We start from the raw sequence: 20,083 nt of genomic DNA on the forward strand, positions 1-20,083 counted from the left end.
AAGCTTTATTTACCAATAAATATAAACTTCAAGCCTGTTAGTTGTATATAATTGATTTTTTGTTGAATGACATTTGATTACTATGCCCTGTCAGGTGTCACGCTTGATTGATGTTTCAAACAACAAAGATGTCATTCTTGGTTATGTAGTAGTGATCATGCAGCAACATATAAAGCACATATGTTCCAGGTGACTCTAACTTTAATTATTAGCTAACTCTAACTCGGTTGCTGCAACCGAGAAAGGGAATGTCTTTAAGGCTCTATTCATGAGCACGATGCCAAAAAAAGTCGGTCAAGGGGTTGGTGTCCGAGGTCTGTTCGAAGCTGAAATTGGTGTGCAGGGAGGTGTCGAGCAGATACATGTCTCAGATGAAGAATACAAAAGACTGCTAAGAAGGGTGAAGAGACCACGAAGGCCAAGATCAAAGACATGACATGAAGTCGAGGTATGTTCGAAGCTGAACTTGGCGTGCCTGGAGGTGCCGAGCAGATAATGTCTCAGCTGAAGAATAAAAAGACTACCAAGAAGGGTGAAGAGACCACAGTGACCATGATCAAAGACATAACATGCAGTCCCAAAACAAAAATGGTAATTTGACATCACCTTTTAATCTACTCAAACTGACCTTTGGTTTTTGTTACAATATCAAACAGTTTAAAGCTATCAAAATGATAATTTGACATCACCTTTTAATCTGTTTGAACTCGCCTATTATTTTTTTATAATATCGAGAAGTTTAAAGCTGTCGAAATGGTATGATATGTTATAAGAATAATGCTAAAAACACATATCCTTTCAATTTAAGCGGTATCTTGTGAGATGAAGTCTTTTTGTTTTGCTTGCTTTTACCAAATTTGATTTGGCATCCGCTTTCTAGATAACAAACGAGCTTCCGTGGACATACTTCTCAAGGCATCTGTGTTCTTGGAGTGTGCTATGGAGTTGCAAAAAGTCTGTAAGGCTGTAACACTCATACAAGAGACCCTTTGAGAGAACAAACACTCATATTTTATCGAATATTTTGTACGCCGTTGCAACGCACGAGCACATTCCTAGTATTTCACCTAATTCTATTGGTTATTTATATGCAACATTTAAGTCACATGTTATCCTATGAAATTGTATCACAAAACTCTCTATTGAGAAAACATATTTTTATTAATTTATTCTTTATTTTATCTTATTTTTATTGATGTGACAACATTAGAAATGGTGTGATGAAACTACCCTGAGAATAACCTTACCATGACATCCGGCCGCCAGGAGCAAGGCGGTTCTGAGGAGCAATTCTCATATTAGCGTCACGACTCACGAGGTCTGAATTGTCAAACTCTATTACCAATAGAGTCAATCAATGGTTCAGAACGCAAGTGATGTCATTTTCATCTACCCTGCAAGGCCCAAGGCTATTTATTATGAACAGATCAGGCACGGTGGGAGCTTATTCCTCGACCAAACCAAAGTTTCCAAGGCGGTTGGTTTCTGCTACGATGACACATGTGGGTCTGATCAACTTTGAACTCGGCCTCCTCGAACAACTTGTGGACGAAATTAGTAGGATACTGAGGTGGCCATCTGATGATTTAGTTAGAAAGACTGGTGGTGTAGGTATTCTGAGTTATAAATTATTCAGTTACTGGATGTCATTTCAGATTCAATTTCATGAATCATAGTGTGCCAAAAATTCAAGAGACTGCGAGTGTAGTACATTACCAAATATATAAAATAAAATTATTAAGAAAAGAATCTCACAGTATTATTATTAAAAATTTAAAAGTATATATCAAGAAAAAAATTCCACATCATCCGTGCTGCAAGAGAACATTTCAGATACAAGTTCTACATGGAAGTCCTGACAGTCTCGGGCTTGGAAGATATGGAAGCAAAGGAATGTGGTCATTTTCAGAGATTATGTCCCTTTTTATTGGAGTTGTTTCAACGACACGTCGAAACTTCAGTTTCTTAGAATGGTTCCGAAGTTTTTAGATCGGAGCAGGGCCTCACCTGAGGGGGCGGCTGCATCGGGCCCTCAAAAACAGAGGACCCTTAGTCACAGCATTTTTTCTTGTTAAATCTATATATTCTAGACATAAATACGCAAAGAGGAATACGCTATCGACTAGTCTCGTTTAGATTGTTAAACTAATGTCTCAATTACTTATCGAATACTCCATCTGTTTCAAAATAATATTTGTTTTCGTTCTTGATTTTTATGTTTATATTCAACTAGATGATGATTAATCCACTAAAGAAGCAAAACGAATTCTTTTGAAATAGAGAGTATTATTTCTATACAAATGATGGTTGCATCGACAGAGAGAAGCTTTCTAAAATTGAAATATTTTTGTGAACTATTTATGGTCAACAATAACTCAAGAGGGGTTAAATGGCTTGACGATTCTATATATCGAAAAAAGTTGTTGGATGAGATTGATCTCAATGATATAAGCGATGACTTTGTATCACAAAATGTTAGAAGATATTTTTAATGATATCAGATAACAAGTAAATATTTTTGGTTATATTTTATTTTTATTATCTTATAATCTTTAAAACAGTGCATAATAAATTTTATACGTCAAATATTTGATAATATATGTATAATTATATATTTTTGTGTGTGGATGTGGCCTCTATATCGGATTTTGTACTGGCCCCTAAAAAGTCAAGAACGGCCCTAGATTAGAGGTCTCTCTTTGGCTTGATTCTTTGTAGCTGGCTAGCTGCTCTGTCTTCTCCCTTTTCTTTCCTTTTTTTCTCCTTTTGCATGTCTAATGCTTGTCCTCTAGTCTTTGTGTTTTCCTGCGGTTTCTTTATAGTTTATAGCCTTCTACGCTCTCAGTCTGTCACTATGGGGTCTCAATCTCATGGGCTTGCAATCACTTTCACTAGAAGGCTTGTATTCGTTGGTCAGCCAATGCTGGTGAGATTGTCTCATACAAATCAAGGTGCTGGTGAGATTGTGGATAAGTCCAAACAACTAATATGCAGTTTTGTGTATAATATGTGTGTCCTCCTAGAAGGGTAAAGAAAGCACAGATACATGATCCATCATTCCACTTATGTGATGTGGTTCATGCATTCATGCATTCTATCCTCACAAATCACAATATACTGCTCTTTAAATATCACTCACTGTTCATTACAACATTCCCTCCTACTTAAATACTCCTAAATGCAATGGCAACTCATGTTCATCCCCTCCCACCCAAATATTTGTATCTGCACTGAAATACTCTTATATACCATGACAATTCATATTCATCACCTCCCAATAAAATAAATGTATCTACAACCAGTTTTATAACTTGATAAGATATTGGAGACAAACAAATCATACCACTGTTGTATTAGATAATCGGATCAATTGTCCGTCCGTACGTAAGAAGGGTGGAGATGTAATAAGAGTGGACATAGCGTTGCTAATATGATCGTTTGTAGCTTGCGGTCACCACCTATGTTCTTGACTTCTCCGACTTCGTTGTCAACCGCTATCCATGCTCAGATGTCGAGTCCGTGAACTTATTCAAGACCTAGAGGCTTCAACACCTTTGCAGACTTCACGGTCAAGCTCACCATCGTGCTGACTATGATTAGTGATTTATGAATTCTAAATTTAAAATATATGATATACATAGTGATAAAATTTAATTTATTTTTATCTCTATATATAGCACGTTTGACACTCTTAGAAAAGATGAATAAAATATTGTCAAATTTATAGTTGTTAACTTTAGGGTTGTATTACATTTTTTTCGAAATCCTTTGTTGTTGCTCCAAAATATCTTAAAACCAAATTAGATGTGCAGTCGTGAATAATTTAGCCAACACTGTTATTGGTTGTAAGAATAAAGTTTCATCTTCGTCACAAGACTATGTGAGTGCAAATATTTCTCACTCTTAACCTAGCCACCGTTAGGAGCCTTAGGACTCACGATGCGTCGTCGTGACTTCGATCGCCGACGGCAGCTTCCTGCCGCTAACAAGATTCATATCATCATCCGTGTCTGATCTCACGCCCCTCCATTCACCTACCTTTTCCACAACCCTGCAGTGAAATGCAGGCCCAAAAAGCGATGTGACTTTTCTTTTTTATTTGTACGATTGCTTTCTTCTTTGGTGTCGGTTATTCTTGTTAGTTAACATACGTGTCTAACTATTATAATAGATAGTTAGTGATACATGTTAGAGGATAAGATAACCGGTGTCAAATAAGAAAGCAGCCGTGTCAAATAGAAGAAGACACGTCGCTTGTTGGGCGTGTAACAGGTGAATGGAGGACCGTGAGATCAGAAACCGATGAGGATGCTGCTATGACTGTTTTCTGCCGTCATTGCCGTGAAATCAGAATCCAAACAGGGACCCCGACGCGACCCGCGTGTGCTTCCGTTCCAGCTTTCCTTCCCCAACAGCTCGACTTCCTCCGCAAGCCGCCGTGCCAGTCGCCGCCGGCCGCGATGGGTAGCAGGGTGGCAGCGGCGCTGATCCGGCGGGGCAGGTACCTGGCATCCTCCCTGCTGACGCCTCGTCTGCCGAGAAGCGCCCTCGCTCCGGCTCCACCGCATAGGGTTGGATCTGCCTCCTCCTCTTGCGGCGGCGGCGGCGGCGGAAGCTGCCTCCTCCCGCCAAGGTCTGGGCCAGCGGGGGCCTTCTCTTACGCTTCCCGGTTCGGCAACTTCCACGCCTTCCGATCCCTCGCTCCCAAGGTCAGCGAGCCTCTCTGCTCTTCTCGCGTCTCCCTCTTGAGTGAGTAAATGTTGAATGTCCTCATTTTCGAGGAATTGCTTGCTGGACCTTCTGTAATTCGACCGCTTTCGACGGGAATGGCTCGGGGCAGTCACTGTTATTTGTAGGGTGCGTCCCTTTTTTCTTTTCGACTAACATAGAACCATCTTGGGATGACAGGTTTGTCTGATTGATATAGCGAATTAGCTACATTGAGTCTTGGCTGCACATGTCTTCCGGGTTTTTAGATAGGATAGAATAGCGAGCAGGACCAATCTCTGCACGGCCGAACTGTTAAATAGAAAACTATGCTTCAGTCGCAGAAATTACTACAAAAATGTTTTTTTTTGCATATGTGAAATTCACACTTCACAGTCCATTTATTAAACTTTTTAGAAGTCGTGGTATGCATTGCAATATACCATTCATTACTTCACCTTGGCGTGCTGAATGGAATTCTCAAACTTACAGCTGATTCATACGCTTGTTCCATTTTAGGCCATGTTTGGCCAATGCACAAGGAGAATGTCAACTACGGCGACAGCACTGAACTCAACTGTGGCCAGTGGAGCAGCAAATTCAGGATTCAAGCTGCTTGTTACAAAAGGGGCTCATGTGCAGAAGGCGGTCGGGATATGGCTCTTTGGTTGTGCTGCCTGGGTGTTCAGCTTGGTCATACTGGGAGGGATTACTCGGCTCACACGTTCTGGGCTGTCAATGACTGACTGGAAGTTCACAGGGGAAATACCTCCAATGACAGACGAAGCATGGCAGCTGGAATTTGAGAAATACAAGCAGTCACCTGAGTACAAAAGGCAAGGCTGCAACCGCTGACATTTATTCATACGTTACCTTACGTTTGTCTGCTATTTTTTATGGTCACCAGTGTAACTAGGTAATGGCCTTATGTTAGTAAACTTTAGCTCCCATGTGCACCAAACCAGAAATCCCCATAGTTCTCACATGTGTAACCTTGACACACATTATCAGTATTTTTTTTGAAAGTTTAGAACATTGTAATAAACAACAGTATGCAAGATCAAAGGAAAAAAAAAAGGAAGAATACTGTTTTGTGCTACCTTATGTTCCAAATTATAGTTCAAGTTAGCTTTGTCCTAAGTCAAACTTCTCTAATTGTTGACCAAGTTAGTAGAAAAATACACCAACATCTACAACGTCAAACTAGTTTCTTTATATTTTCCATGAAATGTGTTTTGACGATGTTATATATTTTTTCTAAAAAACCCGTTCAAAGTTAGAGAAGTATGCCTTAGGACAAAACTAAAGTGAACTATACTTTTTTTGGGGAGGGGGGGGGGTAGCAATTGATATGAATTTGATAGCAACATAGAATATGTAGTTCACATGGACTCTCAACAACTTTGAGTACTTTCCTTTAAACAGATAAATGTTAATCCCCTGGTGTTTCTCTGTGTTTGTTCTTATAAGTTTCCATCCTTAAGAGATACTGCTTTGAATGCCATATTTCTGCTAATGCAATTGCAGCATTCTACAAACATATCTAGGGTGAACAAAGGAATGAGCCTTGAAGATTTCAAATTTATATACTGGATGGAGTATGCACACAGAATGTGGGGAAGAGCTTTGGGCTTTGTATTTGCGGGTCCTTTTGCATACTTCATTGCAAGAGGTTATGTTACTCGCCAACTGGGGATCAGGCTGTCGGCTCTTTTTGCACTTGGTGGTGCGCAAGGACTCATTGGCTGGTGGATGGTGAAGAGCGGTCTTGAGGTATTTATTAGACAATGTTTTTCATGTTTAACTACTTTGAGGCTTGGAACTTCACTATTTTCTTTTCACCTCAGGAACCAACATCTGAGTATGTTCAACCAAGGGTTAGCCCTTACAGGCTGGCAACTCACCTGACATCTGCATTTATTATATACTGTGGCATATTGTGGACTGCTTTGTCAGTAGTGATGCCTGATCCTCCAACCGGATCAATGAGTTGGGTAAACGGTGCAGCAAAAATCAGGAAGTTGGCAATTCCTGTCAGTGCTGTTGTAGGCATTACTGCAATATCTGGAGCATTTGTTGCGGGCAATGATGCGGTACATATTACATTCTCTGCGTGTGTTTCGTAGTTTCTGCCTTGAAGCTGCGTTTACGTTCTCTCTCTCATCTAATTATTTATTACTGTTATGACAAGGGACATGCATACAATTCATTCCCGAAGATGGGTGACAGTTGGATTCCTGAAGATGTATTTAGTATGGAGCCTTTCGTTCGCAACTTTTTTGAGAACACATCTACAGTACAGGTACGTTTGTCTTGCAATGTTAAGTTTACGGATCTGTTCGTGTTCTCATACAAGGGAGTTCAGCTCCACATGTTGTCTGGAATATCTTATCTGAGAGATTGCAGTCACTCTCTTTGCTTCTTGTTCCTCCGTCCCAAATTATATGTTCCTCTGTCCCAAATCATATGCCTTGGTAGATTAATAAGCTCTTCTCGTTCTTGCAGCTCAATCATCGAATTCTTGCCGCAACAACATTACTCTCTGTGGGTGGATTATGGTTGGCTGCAAGGAAAATAGACATGCACCCAGCAGTCAAGTCACTGATCGGAAGCACGCTTGGGATGGCTGCTCTCCAGGTAATACATCCAGCTGCTCATTTTGTTAGTAACTTAACTATCAATTGTTGTTCACAATCCAAGCAATGTGTGTGCCAGATGAAGTTATTGGCTTATTGCATCACATGAACAAGTTAATTTCTGAGGAACATTGAAGAGTATAACCGAAGTCCTAACGAATTAGTGCACAACACCGATATTAATGTTAACCATTCTATTCCAGGTTACATTGGGCATATCTACGCTATTGACGTACGTTCCAACCTCGTTGGGCTCAGCGCACCAAGCTGGAGCGTTGACTCTACTGTCACTTACGATCCTTCTGGTTCACACTCTGAGAAGGCCGTCGCCAGCTCGTCTTAAGTCGATCGCAACTGCTGTGAAATCAACCTGATACCATTTCTTGGATTCTACCATCCTATAGTTACGAGTTGTTGTTTTTTTTTCCTTTTCCCACCCTAAGGCTTTGTTTGGTTACTCCAGTATTCACTACAATCTACATGTATTAAGGTGGATTGGGGTGTAAATTAGTTTAACTTACACACTAGTCCATCTTAATACATGTGAAGGTGAATACTAGAGTAACATGTAATGGTGCCGTGTTTCTTTGCACCACCTTAACACTGCTGTAGCGTTTCGGAATTGCTGGAAAGGCATGCAAGCTCTTGCCCTCAATGTGTTTCTAGTGCCAAGTGTTAGAAATACCCCCTAGCCCTTTCTTTTAGTAATTGCTACATTGCATTGTTGACACTGAGTTAGTGAGTTGCATGTTGAGCCTCCCTGGACAAGATGCTAATAAAATTCACTGCCTGGAGCCAGGTTTGATTTCAATGCCCTTCTTTTTCTTCTTTAATTTCTATTGTACTGGCAGCTGAGCGCATGAATGATGAGATAGCTGTTAGCTAGACGTCGTCTCATCTGGCTAACAGATGCATCACCTAATCACAGGTGGTAGCACGCACATTATACTCAAGCGAGCTTTGTAAATGTTGGCAACTGAGAGTGAGTGACAGGCCGGATGTCGGCCCACACAACACGTGATCGAGAGGCCACAGCCCACACACTAAGCCCATGCATGCAATGTTATGTTGAACTGCTTTGCCGTAGAACTAGGCGATGGCAACGGTTAATTCCCCGCCGCGACGAAAAAACTTCCCTGCCGGGATCCTCACGAATGTTTTCGGGGAACATTTCTTCTCCATCTCCGTTCCTCGCGGGATAAATCCCCAACGGGGATCCCCATCCCCGTTTAAATTACAATTAAGACATACATACTTTGTTATTAATGTTAAACATTGTCACTTATACACATTATCGGATATAAGAAGTCATTATGGCATATATCAAAATGAACACATTTGTACAATTAGTGTCTCTTGACAAGGTAATTATTTATTTTTGTCGTTAACTAGTACACAAAAACATAGCCACGTGCAAGTTTAATAGGTCCCCGCGGGGAACGGGAATGAGGAATGCTTCCCCGTCCCCATCCCCGTTTACCCGTCGGGGGATAAATTTTCCCCATTTATATCCCCGCGGGGGAAGTTTCTTCCCCATCCCCTAATGGAGGAATTCCCCGCGGGGAATCGGGTCCCCATTGCCATCTCTACCTAGAACCATAGAACCAGTAATATCGGCATGACTGCAGCAATTTAATTGAAAGGTCGATTGTAACAAATATTGTTTCGACAAAAAAAATGTTTTTATGTTTGTCTACTTGACAGTGCAAGTTATGAAGGTTTGGCCAAATGCACATGGCAGCAACACATGTCAGCTTTGCTGCCATCATAACTAGTCATGAAGCTTCAACCGTTTCTTAAAAAGAAAATCTCAACCATATTTTATAAAGAAAGGAAGATAAAAGTAGGTAAGATGCGAAGAAAATATGCATCAGGTTATTTGTGGAAAGAACTTGAGTGGCAGTGTTCCTTACAAATAAGAAAGCATGGCCTCATAACAATTGTTCTATTGCACAATAATTGTATGTACTCTAAACTTTTTAGCATTAGTGTGTGTGGATATTGTGGAGATGCTGATGTTATTGCTACAATGTTTGCCGGCAACATGTGAACATGTCGCTTGTGGTACTCGAAGATCTATGTTGCTTACACTATATTCTCACGCTCTTCTTCTGTTGCGCTACATGTCTAGTGGGCAACGATCCATCACATACTCGCATGTTATTTTGGTTAAACACGCTAGATATGCTAGTGAGTAGTGTACCCATTTTCCATTTTCTAAAGTGATATTAGAGTTCTTCATGTGTGTTTTTGATCTGGATGATTTGCATATATGCGATATGACTATTAGATCGAATCTAAATTTGCTTTGATTGTGGCATAGATTGGGACAGATGAGGTGGTTGTTCCTATAGTCACACAACCTTTTTGCTCTTATCAGTTGAAATTTCCATCAGGGTATAAGATCAGTTTGCATTCACTTTTGACCGATGACACAACTTACTCATACTGCTGTCGTTGTTATTAACGATGAAAGCACAACTTACTCATAATACTATTGTTCTACCTCATATGATTATCAATATTATTAATGGTGAAAATATAGATATTTAGGATGTTTCATATAATCTAATAAGCTGGATTATATAATCCTGGAGGGAAACAGAGTTGTTTCATATAGGTACCGTTTGGTTCAAATATTTGTAATGTAATGGGTAAGTGATTACGTTAAATCATGTTTATTTTAGTCCAACCGTAATCAGATACCGTACTAAAATTTGATACCGGACTATTCAAACTTGTTACCGCCCGTAATCAAGTGTAAACCATTACCATTACTCTTTACGTTACATTTCGTGAACCAAACAGCACCATAATCTAATAAGCTGGATTGCATAATCCTGTAGGGAAACAGGACCTAACATGAGGATTTATATTTTTTAGTGTTCTCGGTCAACTGACATGCCACTTTCTAATGGGGAAGATGCCGATGCCGAGTTGCCAACACAGCACAGCCACAGCCACGGCGCAAAAGGTCTCTCCTTTCACCTCTGTTCAGCCAAAGCCACCTCCCCAAACCCAATCCCGTCACTATCTCATTCCCCTGACCGCCGGAACACCCTAGGCAATGGAGCCCAAATCCACCACCCCTCCCCCGCCCCCCGTGATGGGCGCGCCCATCGCGTATCCTCCCCCGCCCGGCGCCGCGTACCCCGCCGGGCCGTACGTGCACGCGCCGGCGGCCGCGCTCTACCCTCCTCCTCCCCTGCCGCCGGCGCCCCCCTCCTCGCAGCAGGGCGCCGCGGCGGCGCACCAGCAGCAGCTATTCTGGGCGGAGCAATACCGCGAGATCGAGGCCACCACCGACTTCAAGAACCACAACCTGCCGCTCGCCCGCATCAAGAAGATCATGAAGGCCGACGAGGACGTGCGCATGATCGCCGCCGAGGCGCCCGTCGTCTTCTCCCGCGCCTGCGAGATGTTCATCCTCGAGCTCACCCACCGCGGCTGGGCACACGCCGAGGAGAACAAGCGCCGCACGCTGCAGAAGTCCGACATCGCCGCCGCCGTCGCGCGCACCGAGGTCTTCGACTTCCTCGTCGACATCGTGCCGCGGGACGAGGCCAAGGACGCCGACTCCGCCGCCATGGGAGCAGCCGGGATCCCGCACCCCGCCGCCGGCCTGCCCGCCGCCGATCCCATGGGCTACTACTACGTCCAGCCGCAGTAACGAATTTGCTTCCTTATCATGGTTTCGCTTCCATGCAGCCTTTGCGGGTTTTTAGTAAACTATTATTATTACTGAGAGTGCCCTGTTGTTACCCATGCTCTGTTGTTGCCACCCAATAACTCGATGACCTGATGATCATCTGATGTGCCTCCCGTTCCGTAACAAGTGATTCCATTTCTGATTACAGAGAGATGGCTGCTCGTAATTAAGAGTGAGGCTGTGTGATGGTTATGGTACATGTCATGCTTGTCGTGATTATTAATCATTAGTGCTGGTACTCTTATGGCATGTTTGGATGAGTCAATAGTAGTTACTAGTTGGACTAAAAATCAGCTTAAACTAGCCAAGGTTGGATATCACTAACAGCCAACTGAAGAGTTGTCTAAAAAATTAGCCCATCTATTAGCCCTCCTGTTTGGATGAACTAGAGCTAACTAGGGTTAATTTTTAGCTAGCCAGTGGTTAGCCCCTGTATCCAAACAGGCCCTTACCTTGTCCAACTCCCAACTACCGTAAAATTACTCATGTATACTTGTGTTGAGCAATGTCATGCTGCTCTTTAGATTTTTGTAGGCTAGAAAAGCAACCGTTTCCAATTGTAATGCTATGGGGGCTTCATGTAATCTCAAGCTTGTTGGTAGCACAAATATTTGATTAGTCCCCATTCTCTGTATCATTAAATTATTTGTTTTTTCCTGGTGTTCCTTCTTGGAATAATTTCAGGGACCTTATGTTTGCTCATTTTCCAGAGTATGAATGTGTTCCCTGATTCATCTTGGAATATATTCAGGCTGGTATATTTTGCCGAATTTCCATATTGTAGATGGATGTATATCATGTTCCTCGTTGGGTTGGGATAGTTTGAGTCCACTGTTGTGGTAGCCGAGCTATGGAGAGTTTACTTCCTTGCAGTGCTCTTTGCGGTGGCAGCTATGCAAAGATCCGGAGTTTGTGTTTGCTATGGAAACTTCCATACATTTTCTGGTGCTTTGTGGGCGTTGAGGTTCATGTTTATTTTCCTCAAGTTGGACGAAATGGTGGCTTGTCTGAACAAATGACTAGTGGCCCCTGGTGTTCATTTGGTTAACGGTTGGCCTGTCTGAACAAATGACTAGTGACATTTGGTTAACTGTCCAAGTAGCCGCTTCTTCTCAAGACTTTTTTCAGGTCGAAACTCTACGTATCCATGATTTTGTCCCGTTATATTCTGTAAGTATATGTGCTGAAATGGGGATGCATCTTTATTTTTTGTTCTTTTAATTTTCCTCAAGCTTTTTTTTCTTCGATATTAACGAAAACTCAGACTTTGGCTCTTTTTTGCTAAAAATGTTGGTCATACGTCCATTAATCGTGAGTGAGCGTTTTCTATTAATTACTCAGGCTTTCATGACATAAACCACATTATTTGGTTTTTGGTGGAGACCATTTATCGTTAAAAAATTCATATGTGTTAGTTTTCGATATTAACAAAAACTCAGGCTTTGGCTGTTTTCAGCCAAAAATGCTGGCATATGCCCATTGATAGTGAGTGACCTATTACTTACCTCACATATGTTTACATGATATAAACCACATTATTTTGTTTTTGGTAGAGACCATTTATCGATCAAAATCTATAAATGTTAGCCTACGATATTACAAAAACTCACGCTTTCTTTTTTGGCGGATACCATTTATCTTTCAAAAATTCATAAGTGTTAGCCTTTGATAAAACTCACACTTCATCCGTTTTCGGCGAGAAATGATGGCCACATGCCTATTGATCTTGAGTGAGAGTCTCCTATTACATACAATACACATGTTTCCTTGTCATAAACTACATTATTTAGTTTTTGGTAGACACCTTTTATCAATCAAAAATTCTTATGTGTTAGCCTTCGATATTAGTGAAAACTCATGCTTTGGTTGTTCTCTTCCAAAAAATATTGGTCATATGCCCATTGATCATATGTGAGTCACCTATTACTTACGCCACACATATTTGCATGACATAAACCACGTTATTTGGTTTTTGGTGGAGACTATTTACCGGTCTAAAATTCATACGTGTTAGCCTTCGATATTAAAGAAAATTCACGCTTTGCTCGTTTTTGGCCAGAAATGATGGCCTTGTACCTATTGATCGTACCTACTGATTGTGAATGAGAGTCTCCTATTACTTACACCACACATGTTTTCTCGATATAAACTATATTATTTGGCATTTGGTGGAGACCTTTTATCGGTAAAAAATCCATATGTTACGATATTATTCAAAACTCATGCTTTGTTCGTTTTTGGCCAAAAATATTGACCATATGCTGATTGATCGTGTGTCAGTCTCCTATTACTTATCACACACATGTTTTCTTGACATAAACCACATTATCTTGTTTTTTTATGGAAATCATTTATCTGTAAAAAAACATTGGTGTTAGCCTTTGATTAACGAAAACTCACGCTTTGGTTGTCTTCAGCAAAAAAGTGTTGGCCATATGCCTATTGATCATGAGTTCTACTGACCCCACACATGTTTCCTTGACATAACCACATTATTTTGATTTTGGTGAAGACTATTTAGTTCGATGATGGTTAATGATCCTGCATAAAAGTTGTAACTTGTGTGGTTGAACTTGTGTTGTTGAATTTGATCTGTTTCTTTTTATGCTATTTGGTTTGTTAACTCAATTACTCTACTTATATATGAACTTATTTTATATTTGAACTTCTATGTCAAGTCTGAAAAGACGTTTCAACGTTTGTTTAAACGTTTAAATGTTAAAAGTTGTCAAGTCTGAAAAGAGGTTTCAACGTTTGTTTAAACGTTTAAATGTTAAAAGTTGGTTCATAACGTTTTAAATTTTTACCGTTTTAATAACCATGGTGATCCTGCATGCGGTCATCCGACAAAATAATCGTGTGCTGATTTTAGTTTATTGTTTTATATGTTCGAAACCTGAACAAGAGATCAATTGCGCACGGTAAGATCACTTCTGACTATGTGTAAAAACTGCTGAAGAGCTAAGCAAAAGTTGTCTTTCTGAAATTGCGTAAAAATTCGTGCTACGGAGTTGTCTTTCTGAAATTGCGTAAATTTTTCGTGCTACGGAGGCTCAAACAAAATAAGCCTAAAGCATTTCCATTATAGAATGTCAACTGAAGGTCCAGCTAGAAAAAATTACAAGAAAGAATGCGCATTTCTGCCATTTCATGGGGATCTTGCCTAGGGAGCACAAGTGGTGTCTCTGTTCCCTGTGCGGCGAGCAGTCCCCATTTTTGGTTCTGAAGATCAGCGGTCTGTTCGGTTCATCAGGATTGAGCACCAGAGTCATTCCAGCTTATAAAGATCCAACCGTGAATTATTCCAGGCGCTCATTCCGGAGGAACCGAACGAGCCTTAAAGAAGCTGGCGACCCTGCAAAGCAAGCAAGAATAAAACTGCGTGAACAACAACATTTCGATCATGTACGTTTGAATTCTAAATATTTTGCACTATCAGGTTGCAGAAACCACAGCGAGGTAGAAAACAATAGTGGAATTTTCTTAGAATTTGGTGAGAAGTCCCGAAATTAAGTTAAGAGCCAAGGTGCAGACAACGAGAAATTGTGTTGATTCAGAACTCACCCGCATCCATGCATCCTAGGCGCAGAGGATGAACTTGCCGGAGGGCAAGGCCGCGGCGGCGACGGCGAGCAGGCAGGCTGTGACGACGTTCTGCCGGAACCACCGGAGCGGCGCCCACAGGCCCGCGCCCTCCACGCTGGCGCACTTGGCCCTCGTCACCCCGTACTGCGGCTCCTTGGACAGGTCGAACGCGGCGCCCTTCAAGCGCAGCTCCTGCACGGCCCGCGCGAGTGCGCGCGCGTCGCCGCGGTCCCGGCGCAGCCGCGCCGCGGCGCGCCAGTAGGCGCCCACCCGGAGCTGCACGGCCGCGGCGAGCGCGAGGGACGCCGCCAGGGACAGAGACGACGGCGCCCACCACCTCCTGCACGCGGCGGAGGGGGAGGTGGCGGCCGCGGCGACCACGGACGCGGCGAAGAGGAGCGCGAGGGAAAGGCCGTGAAAGGCGAGGAAGGCCGCGCAGAGGTAGAAGGCGTCCCGGCGCGCCGCGTCCATGCGCGCCTCCAGCGCGCACGCGCGGCGGCCCAGGCGGTCCTCCTCCCGCTGCCACAGCTTCAGCAGCAGCAGGTGTCCCTCGCTAGCCGCGATCTCCCCGAGCGGGTGACCCTCGCCCGCCGCCGCCGCCTTGTCAAGAAAGGCCTCCTCGCCTCCGGAGGCTTCGCCGCCGTCGACAGCGACCGGGATCTCCACGACGTGGGCCTCGTTCTTGGCCGGCTCCGCCATGTGCCAAAGGTTGGTTCTTGGTTTCTTTCTTTCCTTGTCTATCTAGGAAGAACGGATCTTTGTCGGAATCGGAACCGGGCTGGGGGAGGAAAGAAACAGGGAAAACGACGATCTCTCAGGGAAAGACCCGAGTTGATGTGAGATTGGAGCCGGGAAGGGGACTCGCAGATGGAAAGGCGAGAGTGGAAGCACGATGATCTGCCGGCCGTCGTGGGTTGGGCGCGGCGCGGCTTAAGGCCGAGCGGATGGCGCTGCGTCCAACGGTCGGGTGGCCGAGCGCTTTGGTGGAAGCACGCAACGGTAACATCTTGGGTGGGCCTTGTAGTGCTTTTGTGGTCTACGAGAGGCCCATATTCCTTGATGGGCTTCTGGGCTCAAAGTCATACACCGAAGCGCCAACCGAAATTTGTACAATTGTACTCACGAGGAAGTGGACCTGTCCGGGAGATCGAGAGCTGCGTCACCACAGTACCTGACGCAGTAGGCGGGTGCGAAGAACGCCGGCGACGAGCTGAGCTGACGACGAGATACGGCGGGCACCGCCGATGTCACGCAGAAGATTATATTCCCCGGGGGCTCGATGGCATCGCTCGTCACACCGGGCGTGTCTCTTAGCTCTTCCGTTACCGGTCGCCGTCACCTCCGGCCGGTTGACACCGCTGGCTTCTGCAGCACTGCAAGCACTCCATTTCCACGGTGCTCGACAGCATCTATAAATATCGGCCTGGCAGGTCAGCTTGTTCGCACACGAGAAGGCCAGGGAGACGTCTTGCTTCTCCTTCGCTCGTCTACCTGCTTCCTAGTTGTTCCATCATCCATGGCGCGCTTCGCCTCCGCTGTCCTCTTCGCCGCTGTCCTGCTCATGGTAATGATCGATCGAACAACCTGCTGGTCAATGCACGTAAGGTAGAGGAAGACGTACGCATTCACGAATTTCCCTCTCCCCTCGCCCTCGGGTTCGCTTGTGCTTGTGCAGGCTGGACGGCTGACCCATGCGGGGCCGTCGACGGCCGAGGTGCTTTGGCGGCGCGCAGTCCTGCCGGGCTCCGCCGTGCCGAACGCCGTCCTCCGGCTCCTACGCCCCTGTCGGTTCTCCTCTCCCTTTGTTGATTCTATTTTCTAGGTACGATTTTTTCAAGCACCAACGAATGCATAGTGCAGATAGCCACTTCGTAAGCGAAGCCAATGCCGAGGACACCGGGCGATCCAACGCTCCGTTCAACTACCAAAACTACAAGCGCTCCTCTGCGACTGCGACCTCACCTCCAGGTGACCGCAGTGAAGCAGGGCTCGCTGGTGGCAGCGGCGCGAGAGATGACACGCCGTTCAGCTACAGCTACAGGGCGCCGAGCCAACAAGGGGTACCGGCCAGCGGCGGCGCGAGAGACGACACGCCGTTCAGCTACAGTTACAGGGCGCCGAGCCAACAAGAGGTACCGGCCAGCGGCGGCGCGAGAGACGACACGCCGTTCAGCTACAGTTACAGGGCGCCGAGCCAACAAGAGGTACCGGCCAGCGGCGGCGCGAGAGACGACACGCCGTTCAGCTACAGCTACAGAGCGCCGAGCCAAGGGGTACCGGCCAGCGGCGTCTCGAGAGACGACACGACATTCAGCTACGACGACTACAAGGCGCGGAGCCAAGCGGTCGCCGGCAGCGGCCCCAGAGACGATCAGTTCAGCTACGATTACTCCGCCTACGAAGCACCCATCGAGCACCACCACTCGGAGGTCCGCGCGACGGCGCGAAGCGGCGGTGTGGGCACGCCAACGCCTCACACGGCGGTGTTCTTTCACGAGGAAGCGGTGCGCGTGGGCGAGCGCCTGCCGCTCCACTTCCAGGCCGCGGCGCCGGCCGCGCTGGGATTCCTGCCGCGCCGCGCCGCCGACTCCATCCCGTTCACGACGGCGGCGCTGCCGGCCGTCCTCGCGCTCTTCGGCGTCGCCCCAAGTTCGTCCAGGGCCGCCGCCATGGCGGAGACGCTGCGCACCTGCGAGCGGCCGCCGCCCGCCGGGGAGGCCGGGGCCAGGTTCTGCGCCACGTCGCTGGAGGCCCTGGTGGAGCGCGCCGTGGCGGCGCTGGGAACGCGCGACATCCGGGCGGTGACCTCTGCGCTTCCCCGCGCGGGGCTGCCGCCGCAGGCGTACGCCGTCCGCGCCGTGCGGCGCGTCGGCGGCGGCCCCAGCTTCGTGGCGTGCCACGACGAGGCGTACCCTTACACCGTGTACCGGTGCCACGACACGGGGCCCGCCAGGGCGTACCTGGTGGAGATGGAGGGCGCCCGCGGCGGCGGCGCGATCACCGTGGCCACCGTGTGCCACACCGACACGTCCCGGTGGAACCCGGAGCACGTCTCGTTCAAGCTCCTCGGCACCAAGCCCGGCGGCGCGCCCGTCTGCCACCTGATGCCGTACGGGCATATCATCTGGGCCAAGAACGTGAAACCCTCGCCGGCGTGAGGAGCGGAGCACCACACACCATTAATCCGCTGGAGAAGAACTATTATGTGTTATGTTCAGGGCTTGGCTGTCTGATCTGCTCTTGTTTGTGCTATGCTGTGCTGTGCTATGCTAGGTCACTAGATCAGCGTCTGCAATAAAATGGACTGCTTTTGTGCAGTTCTGCTACATGAAAATACTCAATTGTGAAGCCATCAGAATTCAGATCATATATGGTGTCCCTCTTCTCTTTGCCAACCATGACATAAGTACGAAGGCTGCAGAGCACATGCCTGCGTAGTGTCGCAGGATTTTACCGTCCCTTTGTGAAGGAAGGATTTCAGCACTATTGTGGCCTAAGTGAGTTAACAAAGAGAAGAGGGACACCGTGTTTAATTAGGGAGAAGAATAAGAAGTATCCTTTGCTCTTTTAAAGGTCAAGCTTACCAACACATCATTGTTGCAACTTGGTGGTTTTTGTAAGATTTTTTGAGCTTGGATGTGATACTAGTGGAGTTGGATTTAGTGGCGTTTTGATGCAAAAAGGTAAACATGTTGCTTACTATAGCGAGAAGTAAATGGGCATGTTCTTAATTATTCCACGTATGACAAAAAGTTATATGTGCTTGTTCATTCAATGAAGATATGGTAACATTATTTTATGGTCTAAACAATTTGTTATTCACACTGATCATGAATCACTAAAACATGTCTAGAGTAAAAAAAACTAAATCGTAGACATGACAAGTGGGTTGAATTTATTGAATTTTTTTCTTATGTCATCAAACACAAGGAGAAGGTCATATTATTGTTAATGATTTTCGATACAATATACTATGTTGTCTCGACTTGATTGTCGTATATTTAGACTTGAGGCAATTAAATAATAATATAATGATGATTATGACTTTAAAGACATGGTAAAGAGGGACATACATGAAATAAATTTGTGGTACTCCCTCCATCCCAGATTATAATGTGTAACCACTTTTTATTCTTGTCCCATAATATAAGTTGTGCTCTCTAAGCATGTGTACGTCGATGCAGTAGTATAGAGAGAATAAAATGTATTTCTTGGTCTTTGAACCAGAGGTGATTATGCCTTATATGTTGGAACAGAGGGAGTACATGATAAGTCTTTCTGTAGAGCTAACCGCCTATACATTTCCGTTGGTTACATTTATCCTTTGTTGTTGCAGGAGACTCATGGAAGTGGATTGATGGAATATTTTTTGGTGCTAAGAAGACAGAGGAGGTGCTAGCCTCCCGCTTCTTTTGGGTAAGGATGACGCAAGATGTAGGACATGTTTCGTTCAGTTTTGTGGTGAGAATCTAGGTATCGTGGGGATTACGTGCGGAGAAAGATGAAAGTTTTTAAAAAGTTCAGGATCTAGAAAGTGACGAATTCCTACTATTGTAATGACTCGACTGATTATGTGTTTATGTTGATTTTAAATGGTTTTTACCAAATTGAATCTTATAGAAGCAGACTGAAAAGTTGAGCGTTTGATAGTACGCAGCAGCTTTTGGTGGCCAGAAGCTGAAACAAACACGGTCGTAGAGTGGATCATGGCTTGGTACGCCACATGCCAAAAAGCTAAGTCACAGTTAAATCCACATGGTTTGTATAATTCTCGTCCCGTTCCTTCTATTCTTTAGAAAAGATGTGCATATGGACATTATTTTGGGATTACCATGGAGTAAGAGGAGGAGAATATTTTTTTTGTGGTGGATGATCCTTTTTCTGAGATGGCATATTTATTTCATGTCATAAAAGTGACAATACTGTTCATATTGCTAACCCAATCTTTCAAGAAATTGTTCTTGTATGGTATGTCTTCTACTATTGTTTCATATTGTGGTTCAAAAAACTAGCCACTTGAATAAATTAGGAACAAAGTTGTTATTTTTTATAACTTGTCATCCTAAAAATAATGAACAAACTAAGGTAGTGAATCGTACATTGTCTATCATATTGAGAGCTAACAGTCTTAAAGCGTAATCTGTATATGGAGAAAGAGTGTTTAATGGAAGTTGAGTTTGTATATAACATGGTAGAATACTCCACCACTAAGGTAAGTCTTTTTAGTTAGTGTATGGATTTAATCCTCGTACGTCTTTGATCTCCTGTCTTTACTTACCACTGAGCGAACACATAGTGATGCTAAAGAGTGTGTTGAGTTCATTTTTAAATTACATGAAACTACTAAGGCAAATATTAAAAATGAATGAAAAGTATAGAATTGTTGACAATGAAGGTAGAAAGGAAGTTAAACTTTAACTGAGTAGTTTGGTATGGTTGTACTTAG

The 20,083-nt window shown here is 44.6% G+C and overlaps 4 protein-coding genes across 5 annotated transcripts; 3 read left to right on the forward strand and 1 right to left on the reverse strand.

The window, feature by feature from the left end:
* The first annotated feature begins 4,413 nt into the window (after positions 1–4,413).
* LOC100192499 (uncharacterized) lies at positions 4,414–8,152 on the forward strand. Its single transcript, NM_001137719.1, has 7 exons — positions 4,414–4,709; positions 5,227–5,543; positions 6,255–6,480; positions 6,555–6,800; positions 6,899–7,009; positions 7,213–7,344; positions 7,547–8,152. Exons 1-7 carry the CDS (start codon positions 4,461–4,463, stop codon positions 7,715–7,717), a joined length of 1,452 nt encoding a protein of 483 aa, NP_001131191.1. The 5' UTR covers positions 4,414–4,460; the 3' UTR covers positions 7,718–8,152.
* A 2,177-nt stretch (positions 8,153–10,329) lies between these two features.
* On the forward strand, positions 10,330–11,195 carry LOC100285814 (uncharacterized). The gene has a single exon (NM_001158704.1). The coding sequence runs from the start codon at positions 10,411–10,413 to the stop codon at positions 11,011–11,013; it is 603 nt and encodes a 200-aa protein (NP_001152176.1). The 5' UTR covers positions 10,330–10,410; the 3' UTR covers positions 11,014–11,195.
* A 2,870-nt stretch (positions 11,196–14,065) lies between these two features.
* LOC100277912 (uncharacterized) lies at positions 14,066–15,539 on the reverse strand. The gene is made up of 2 exons (NM_001151356.2): positions 14,617–15,539; positions 14,066–14,407 (listed from the first exon to the last, which is right to left on the reverse strand). The coding sequence occupies exon 1, from the start codon at positions 15,334–15,336 to the stop codon at positions 14,632–14,634; it is 705 nt and encodes a 234-aa protein (NP_001144828.2). The 5' UTR covers positions 15,337–15,539; the 3' UTR covers positions 14,066–14,407; positions 14,617–14,631.
* A 238-nt stretch (positions 15,540–15,777) lies between these two features.
* On the forward strand, positions 15,778–18,015 carry LOC100283130 (uncharacterized). Of its 2 annotated transcripts, NM_001156032.1 has the most exon segments (3): positions 16,080–16,201; positions 16,313–16,421; positions 16,498–18,004. In NM_001156032.1, coding segments are annotated over 3 exon segments (1,455 nt in total). In that variant the 5' UTR covers positions 16,080–16,153; the 3' UTR covers positions 17,796–18,004.
* Positions 18,016–20,083: the final 2,068 nt, after the last annotated feature.

The sequence above is a fragment of the Zea mays genome, chromosome 1 (genome assembly GCF_902167145.1).
Source record: "Zea mays cultivar B73 chromosome 1, Zm-B73-REFERENCE-NAM-5.0, whole genome shotgun sequence".
NCBI classification, from domain to species: Eukaryota; Viridiplantae; Streptophyta; class Magnoliopsida; order Poales; family Poaceae; genus Zea; species Zea mays.